The sequence below is a fragment of the Octodon degus genome, unplaced genomic scaffold (assembly GCF_000260255.1).
Source record: "Octodon degus isolate 3935 unplaced genomic scaffold, OctDeg1.0 scaffold00137, whole genome shotgun sequence".
NCBI lineage: Eukaryota > Metazoa > Chordata > Mammalia > Rodentia > Octodontidae > Octodon > Octodon degus.
In genome coordinates, this window is record NW_004524713.1 from 6,694,889 (window position 1) to 6,703,931 (window position 9,043).

The following is a 9,043-nucleotide window of genomic DNA, read 5'->3' on the forward strand; positions in this document are numbered from 1 at the left end:
GTTTTGTCCACAAATAAACCCTGTCCAAATCCCTCCTGTGCAGTCCACCTGCTGTCTCTTCCTGACCATCGTTCACTTCACATACCTGTGCTTTTGTTCATTGTAAAATGGTGCACCTTGACCAGAGACTGTTCACCCAGCCTTGGCTCCCCTGTGTGTGGTTCCAACAAGTATCAGCCCCCTTGCCCCACTGGGCGTGCTCCCTAAAGGCGCATGCCCTCCGGAGTTCGTGCCCTACTGAGCCTAACACGTTTATTTCTCCTAACCAATCTCGTAGATTTCCTTGTGTTTCTGTCTGCTCTTCTTATATTGTCCTGTCAGTGGGTGAGGAAAGGCCGTTTTTGTATTACTTACCCTGCTATTGTATTCTCAGGTCCCTGTACATTTGGGATTATTATGTGCTGTTGGTGAAGTGACCCCTTTATTATTATAAACATCTTTTGCTCTTTCTTTCCATCCTTCTGTCCGTCTGTCTATCTTTTGAGGTAACTGCTGATGGAGCCCAGGGCCTTTTCACTGAGCTACATTCCAAGCCTCTTTCGACATTTTTTATTTTGAGACACTCAAGTTGCCTCTCACTGAATTACCTACGCTGAACTTGATCTTGAGATCCTTTTTCCTTAGCCTCCAGAGTACTGGGATTACAACCATGTGCTCCCCACCTGGCTAAACTCTCCTTCTTTATCCCTCATGTGTTCCCCTCTCTGAACTCTGTGGTATCTGTTAACATAGCCACCCTTGTTTCCTTTTGACTTCAGTAAGTCTGGTGTGTCCTTTTATTTATTTATTTGGCACAGGGGCGCACTACGCAGCTCAGACGCACAGTATTTCTCCTGTCTCAGACTCCCCATGCTGGGATTATAGGCATGTGCTACTTACTGTGTCCAGTTTCAGTGGCTGGCATGGTGTGCCCGGGTTCTAGGGCCAGCATGGCATGTAGTACCAGGGATCGAGCCTGGGTTCTTGCGCTTGCCGGGCAGGGGCTTAGACCACCGAGCTGTCTTCCTCCCCAGCCTATCCGTGCTTACATTTTAACCCACTGCCTTAGTTCATTCAGACTACTGCAACCTTAGACTGTAATTTATACGCAGCAGAGTATTGATGGCTTAAGTTCTGAAAGTTAGGTGTCCAGGATCACCAGACACTGGTGAGGGCCTTTCCTTACTGGTGAGGGGTGAGCAAGCTTTTCTGGCCTCTGTAAGGCTCTCAGCCCAGTCTGAGGCAGACCTCATGACATAAAATCCTCCCAGAGCCCCGTCTGTTAATACCATCATCACTTTGGGGTTTAGGTTTCAACATAAATTTGTTAGGGAACACAAGTATTCACACCGTAGCACTCATCTTGTGCACTATATAAAAAGTTTCATTTATAGTTACCTTATTGTCATGTCTTTTTATTTAACCTAATAGTTTCTACCTTTTATTTGGAATATTTAGACCATTTATGTTTAATGTAGTCTTCAGTATGATGTTGTTTCTTGTTGGTTGCACCTCTTTATTTTTATGCATGGATTAGGGTGCAGCATCTCCTGATTCTGCCGCGTTGCCCTTCCTGGCTTATTATCAGCTCGACCTCCCTGGTGCCCGGGTGGGAGCTGGCAGGCTTCCTGTAGAGATGGTGAGAGTTCGGCTTGGCAGACCGTGCAGTCTCCCTGCAGTGTTTAGCTCTGCTGTCACAGTTCAGCTATTTCTATGACAACAACCACACAGAACCAGGCAGAGAGCTCAGTCTGGCCCTTACCTCAGACTGTGATGACAGGGACTGCGTCATTCTGTGTGTCCTATACTGCTTGTAACTTTCCTTGGGCTGCAGTGTAGCTTAGTGGTGGAGCCATTGCTTGACATGCACAATGCCTTGGGCTTGATGCCCACACTAAACAGGTAATAATTTATCCCCATCACTGACTTACCAGCTCTGTGATGGCTTATCTCAGCCGGGTTTTCTTTTTTCTTTTTTTTCAGAACCAGGGATTGAACTCAGGTCCTTGCGCTTGCCAGGGAAGCACTTACTCTACTAACCCTCTCCCCGGCCCCCTAAGCCCAGTTCTCTTTGTGTTGTTTAGGCTTGTAGGTCCTGTCTTTCCCCTTTTCATTGTCTGGGTCTCCCATAACAAGTACATTGAGCTGTTTACTGTCCCACATCTCCCTGGTGCTGTATTGTTTTCCTTTTCCTGTGCTTTACCTTACTTCCTTTAAGTTTGCTACTTACTTCATCCTACACTGTAATTTTTGCTTCACACATTATATTTTTCACCTCTAGAATCTCATTGTGACTTAAATCCCCTCTATTTTTTCCCTCATCCTGCTTGTATTTTCTTCAGCGTGTAGAATGTATGTATAATAGCTGCTTTAATATGTTTGCCTATTAATGCTGTCATCCATAACATTTGAGTCTACTTACACTTACAAGTTTTTCTCGTGGCTGTTTTAGTTTCCTGTCTCTGGTTAGATGCCAGATGTGTGAATTTTACAGTTAGGTGCTAGGTGTTTTTCTGTGTTGCTTTAAATGTGTTTGGAATCAGGCTACTTGTTTTTGAGGTTTGGTTTGAAGCTGTGGTGGTGCCTGTAGGGCCAGGCCTGCTTTGGCCACACCCCTGGGGCAGTTTCCTCCAGAGGTTCCCATCACTAGAAAGGTAGGAAGGAATGAGAGCTGCTCCTGGGATTGTTCTGCATACTCCTTGCTAGTAGTTCTTGTCCAGCCTACTGGTAATTTTCTCACATGATTACAGGTCTGTGTAAGAATTTGTCCAAAGACTCAGGGAGTTCTCCTGGCACTTAAGTCGGTGCACGATCCCTGTGTGGTGCTTTGCCCCACAGACTCTGCACCTGAACTACCCAGGCTCCCCTGGCCCCCCTGGATTCTCGGGCTCCCCTCAACTTTCCTGGGCTCCTTGGGCTCCCCGGGCTTCCCACGTGCTCAGTGCTGTGAGGCTGTCCTCCCTTGCATCCTGCAGACTGTGGGTTTAGCTTACCGTTTCCTTCTTATCACTGTACTGTGCTTACCTGACAAGTTTCATGCATTGTCTGTGGCTTTTAGTCTGTCTGCTGACTTTCAAGGCAAGAATGTAAATCTAGCTGTTTGCTGACAGGCTTTGCTGCTCCTGCCCAGTGACCCTTGCCCCTGTACACTGCCGGGAGCAGGCTGGGTTAGAGTGGTGGGGTGGTGCTTAGGAGCAGCAGGTGAGATGTGGTCAGCAGGCTACAGAAAGCAGGCTGAGGTTGGAGCCTGGGGGTTCTTGTAGCCCAGGGCAGCAGGACCAGAGATCTGCAGAGTGGTAGTGAGAACCGCCTGACCCAGAGGACAGGGTTGGAGGGCCACCATGAGCCATGTGCTGCGTCTAGGAGTCTGGCCACATGAGGCCAGGGCAGAGGTGATGCCCCAAGCCAGGGCGCTTATAGAGGGTGCTACTCCTCCTTGCCTCTGCTTATCCCACCTGCACACCACATGCCCCCAGGAGAAGTAGCTACTTCCTTTCCTCTGCTTCGGGGACCCAAGCTCCCACCAGCTTGGCAGCCCTGCAGCATGCACCTGCATGTGCTGGCTGTCTTTGATGCCTGTGATCCGGAGGGTGCTTCACCTACCTTGGCACTAGGAGTGCCCAGCACCGAGCCCAACCTCAGTGAATGTGAATGCAAACAGGAAGTTTTAGAGCCTTTGAGGAGCTTCCCCCCCCCCCGCTTCTATGCCAGAACTACCTGCCCCACACCCACCTTGGCTCCAGGGCAGCTGGGCGTTCAGAGACAGAGCTAGGGGTAGAGAGTGGACAGAAGGAAGGAACAGGCTCAGATATGTCTGTTGCTGGAGTCCTCTGCCCTGGCAAGTGAAGGAGGTGGCTCTCCTAGTGTGTCCCCTCCATACTGTGTGTGAGAACGTTTCCTACAAGCCCACTCCTTCACCACACACTCTCTCCAGCACCAGCCTGACTGTCCCTATCTGTCATAGGTTGATGTCCGTGGAGGAAGAGCTGAAAAAGGACCATGCAGAGATGCAAGCAGCCGTGGACTCTAAACAGAAGATCATTGATGCCCAGGTGGGGTCAGGGCTCTGGCTCTCTGGTGGGCCACAGGAGGTAGACAGCCCGGGACAGGGAAGGAAAGACTTTGGGATGACATTCCCAGTCATCCCTCATTGCAGAAGCTGAGGTAGTCTCTACTCTGAGAAGTCAAACCCGTGGTCTCAGTAGACGCAGCTACATAGCACAGGCTGGGCAAGGGGTGGGCAGTTCCTGCCCTGTTGAAGAGCTGGGCAGGCATTGTCTTTTGTGAGAAACGCTGAGAAAAAAGTGGAACCTGCTGCATGGGAGTGGACAGGGCTGGGTGGCAGTGGGGCAGAAACAGCAGGGGGCTCTTGCTCAGCATTGTTGCTTTAGACTGTATCAGGAAGGGAACTGTACTGGGTACTTGGGTGCCTGGGAGTGGGTGGGACCTTGTTATGTACAGACAGGGAGCTGTGGCTTTATGGGTGCCACACATGCGTACCAGGCCAGGTGCCCGTGCTCAGGACCTCTGGCAGGCAGCAGCGCTAGGGCTGCGGCAGGTGGAAGCAGTGGTGGGAGCCTCCTTCCTGGAGTGCCTGCTGTTCCTCAGCCTAGTGTCATCCAGTTCTGTGCGCACTGTGCCCTGGTCCCACCTCTGTCCAGCCAGTGCTCCTCATAGACCCTGTGGCCCCAGGAGGGGTTGTCCCCCCTGCAGTCCAAGAACCCACCCTGTGTCCCACTGACACCCTCCTTACCCGCAGGAGAAGCGCATCGCCTCCCTGGATGCTGCCAATGCCCGCCTCATGAGTGCCCTGACACAGCTGAAAGAGAGGTACAGCATGCAAGCCCGTAACGGCATCTCCCCCACCAACCCTACCAAATTGCAGATTACCGAGAACGGCGAGTTCAGAAACAGCAGCAATTGTTAACCTGCCCAAGGAGAGGGGGACTGCAGTGGCCCAGGGCAGGTCTCGGCCTGGGAGGCGCCCCGCAGTGGCAACCCCAGCGCAGGTGGCCAGAGGCTGAGGTGCTCCCCTTCCCCACCTGGTGTCCGCTGTCCGCTGTCCAGGAGGTGGCGCAGAGGGAGCTGGAGAGACTGCTGCAGCAGCACCCAGGAAGCGTGTGCGGTGCAGGCAGAAGAGACTGCACGCTGGGGCGTGGGCAGCCTGGTGGGGGTGAGGGGTCCTGCCACGCTCGTGTCTTTGGTCGTTGAATTTGGTGTGTCACCCCTTCCTCCTTGACCCAGCCAAGTGCATGTACCCCCTTTTTGTGGGGGAGGGAGCTGCCTGGAGTCTTGATGGGGAGGGGCCAGGGGCCACCTCTGTGGCTTCCCCTGGTCTCTGAGGCCAGAGGTTGGTGAGCAGTTGAAATGCAGGAAGCAGAGGGGGGACGCAGATGCAGGGTTCTGTGTCCCCTGCCCCGAGACCTGCACTGCATGCAGCTCCCTGGGCCCTTTCCGGTGGTGAGGAACTGAGGTTCACCTGCCCCTGTAACTGTGCCAGCCTTACCCCTACACCTTCTTCCCATCCTTCTCTACATTGCCAAATAAACCAGTGAGGATTGTGGCTTTTCTTCTGGGGCCCCCCAGCCTGTAGGGAGACCAAAGCCTCCCACACTTACCACCTGGGCTCTGCTGATGGTCTGGGGCTCCCAGAGCCAAAAAGTGGGGCAGAGCTGGCCAGGTAGTGCTGTGCGTTGTAGCTCCCTGCCCTGGGACCCCGTGCATCTGGGGCACAGTGGCCCTGTGGGAACGGCAAGCTGGTGCTCACCCCAAAGAGGTGATCTTTCCTGTGATGGGACATCTGAGATAAAGAAAAATTCTGGCGCCCGCAGGCCCTGAGAAGGTGGATAACTGTGATTTTTTTTCCTTTCACAGTATGCATTAGAAACAAAAGCCCGCTTGCTCGCTTGCTGGAACACAGGGGCCTTTTAAATTGAGCGTGCGCACTGCATGGGAAATAGCGGCCCTGGAGGATGGTAGACTTGCTCCCTCTCCAAGACAGCAGCAGCCTGCACCAGGCCCCGTGTGTGCAGCCGCCTCCTCACCCTTCCCGGCCCCCAGCCAAGGACCAGGCGCTGCAGACAGGGGAGGGGCACCCCACAGCTGGGGCTGGCTTTCCTCAGCTCTAGGCTGTTCTGTAGCATATCTGCCCCTCCCCCTTGCGGGACCTAATGGGAAGAGCTGGGGTCTCTCCCAGCCCCTGGTCGTCCGCGCCCCACAGATTCCAAGCCCTAGCCCTGGGTCACCTAGGGCAGGAGCTGGGGCCTTTCTTTGCCCAGGCCGCAGAGCCAGGGCTGAGTGAGCTGCAAGAACTGCCACCTCTACCTCTGGGGCCAGCAGGTGCCAGAGTCCCCTCCAGGAAGGGTACAAGTGCCAGAAGGGAGGCCCAGAGCCACACTGTACCCCATCTTGGGCCTGAGGCCAGGCGATGACAGCTGCTCTGTGAAGGGCTGTTAGACATAGCCTACAGTCCAGTTAGGCTAGAGACAGGAGCTGGTGAGCCTGGGCCACCACAGGTCAGCGGCCTGGGGAAGGAAGGAGGTACGGCTGGGGCCCTGCCACCACCACCCCAGTCCCTGCTCCTTTCCTCTTGCACCTGCGTGTTCAGAGCGGATGGCTACAGATGCGGGGCCTGGCTCCAGTTGTGTCCTCTTCCGGTCCAGTGTCATCCTTCTGTACACCCAGGAGCCCTGCTCCTCCCTCCCTAGCCTCTCACGCCTGGTAGAGCGACCTTGGACTGAGCGCCTCTTAGCAATACAGGGAGGTCCCCAGGGCCTTGACAGGCAAGCATGGGGACCAGGCGCTGTGGTGGTGCTGGCTGCCCTCAGCGGGTTTGTGAGCTCTCAGGCCGAGAGCCTTATTTACCTAGTGCAAAAACTGTAAAAGTGTACAGAATCTTCACAGATTTTTATCTTAATTGCAAGTCTGGCGATTTTTGTAAATGTTCTTGGTGTTTGACTGTAATGTAACTATTTCACCCAAGGGTTGTACATAGTCCTTTAGTCCTGGTGCTGCGAGGGCTTGCTGGGACCGCTGCTCTCCCGACGGTTTGTGCTGTAGTTTGTAACCTAGAGGTTGGTGCAGGGCAAGGTGAAGAGCATTGGGATCTCCTGTTTGTGTCTTTCCCTGCCTGTGGCCCTTATTTGTTGGCTTTGCTGCGTGCTCTCCAGGTAGAGGCAAGGCCAGTAAAGGGGGCGCCTGTCTGAGGCCAGAGACCCTGCGTCCCAAGGGCTGGGCCCTGCCTGCTGTGGGTTGCCAGAGGTCTGTCCCTGAAGGAGGGACAGTCCCTGCTCAGGGAACACCAAGCCCCAGGCCCCTGGCCACTAAGACCAGACTGCTGGAGAAGGCCGCCCCTCCCCCTGCCAACACAGTATCCTGACTGTTTTTGCTCAACCTGTATGTTCAGGGTGAAGGAAACTGCCAAACTTCCAGTAGGAAGACTTCATGACTGCTGGGAGGGGTGGGGATCCAGGCCAGAGCTCCATGCAGACCCCTCCCCAGAGTACCTGCCTGAGGGCCACTGCTCCCTCGCCACTCCCTGTCTGTGGGAGCCTGACTGTCCAGGGAAACAGCCCCTCTTTTTCTACACACTCAGCAACAAAGCCGCCCCAAACCCCTACTTCGTCCCACTCCCCATTTTTGTAAGTATGTGAAAAGAAAAAATGCAAACGTTGGGGTTTGGCTGGAGCTCCTCCCTCCAGTCATGACTTAACCATGTAATAATGTACAGAGAAAGGTGTTGGTGTTCTAAGACTCTGTGTGGCTGTGCAATTTCTGTACATTTGCAATTAGAAATATTAAAGATTTATTTAGCTATTTTAAGCCTGACTCGCTTCTCCATTAAGCTGTGTCTTGGATGATTTTGTAGGGGCGATTCTGAGTCCTGGGCTGGTCCTATGCTTTACTGAGGGTCCCACGCTGTCTGCCTGGGCGGAGGTGTGGCAAGGGCTGGCTGGGATTGTTGCCTTCTCCCGGATGTGGAGGGCATGGGGTAGATGACCCCTTACAGACCATCCTCGGCTCCCATGCTTGCCTGCCGGGTCCCTGCCGGTCCCATGGTCATCTGGGAGGTGAAATGGAAGACAGCCGAGCAGGCTCTCGGGAAGACACCAGGCAAGCTTTGGCCCAGTGTCCCCCCAACGTGTCATGCCTGAGGTGGACTCAACATCTCCAACGCTTGGCAGTGACACTGGAGACCCCTGCAAGGTGGAGCCCAAGACCTGCCTTGGGAGCAGAGCAGCCCCCGCGATCCCTCAGCTGCGCCTGTCACCCAGGCCTGCAGCCCCAGGTCCTGCTCACTCTTGGTCTTTGAATTGTAGCCCTGGGTCTGTCTCCTGCATGAGGACTCTGGCTCCAGCTGGAGACTGGGGCCCTAAGGTCCAGCCTCTGGGTCAGGCCCCAGGGCTTTTGTCCCTACCAGGCAGCCAGCAAGGTGCAGTGGAGCCCTAGCCCTGCCCCTGTCCCTGGGGTGACCGCAGCCCCTCGTCAGCACCCTGGTCTTTCCTCCTCAAGCCCTTCTCCAGCATCCCCTCCTCGCCAGCCCCGAGGTGTCTGCTGCCTTCCCCACCGAGCCCAGGCCCTGCAGGCCCTCCCGTGGCAGCATCGTTGGAGCACCTCAGCCAGGCTCCAGCCCACACCAGTGTGGAGCACTGTGGGACAAAGCCGAAATCCTGCACAGTGCACCCCATGCTCCTCTGGAGTTTGTTCCTCTGGAGTTTTCCATTTTCTGTCCTTGTTAATCCAAATTTAGTCCCCAGCAGGTCTCCCAGGCCACCCTCCCGCCTGAGCACCTGGCATCCTCCCATATGGGGACACCTGCTGTTCCCAGACTCACACTAGCCTGGCTACCCTCGGTCTCCAAAGCACAGGTGAGATGTGGCCTGCACCTTTCCAGCCGGCCCCTCACAGGTCTGTACCCCTGCTGGTTCAGCCTCTGTGTCCTTTGCTGCTGGCTTTTCCCCATCTGATCTTGCAGTGCCAGGACTGGCTTCTCCTCTGCCCCAAGCTGTGTTGTCTCCTTCCTCAGCCAGGCTTCCCGGTGCCATCTGCAGGCACCCACCATTGC

At 54.7% G+C, this 9,043-nt stretch overlaps 1 protein-coding gene across 12 annotated transcripts in view; it reads left to right on the plus strand.

Moving 5' to 3' along the window:
• Dab2ip (DAB2 interacting protein) overlaps nt 1-7,800 on the plus strand; it is a 195,781-nt gene extending 187,981 nt beyond the window's left edge. For 10 of the 12 annotated variants that reach the window (XM_023701607.1, XM_023701604.1, XM_023701611.1 and 7 more), the window contains 2 exons: nt 3,944-4,031; nt 4,739-7,800. In XM_023701607.1, coding sequence (XP_023557375.1) covers nt 3,944-4,031; nt 4,739-4,906 — 256 coding nt within the window. In that variant the 3' untranslated portion in view covers nt 4,907-7,800. The remainder of the gene's footprint in view (nt 1-3,943; nt 4,032-4,738) is intronic. The other 2 variants (XM_004641488.3, XM_004641487.2) reach the window with 1 other exon arrangement.
• Nucleotides 7,801-9,043: the final 1,243 nt, after the last annotated feature.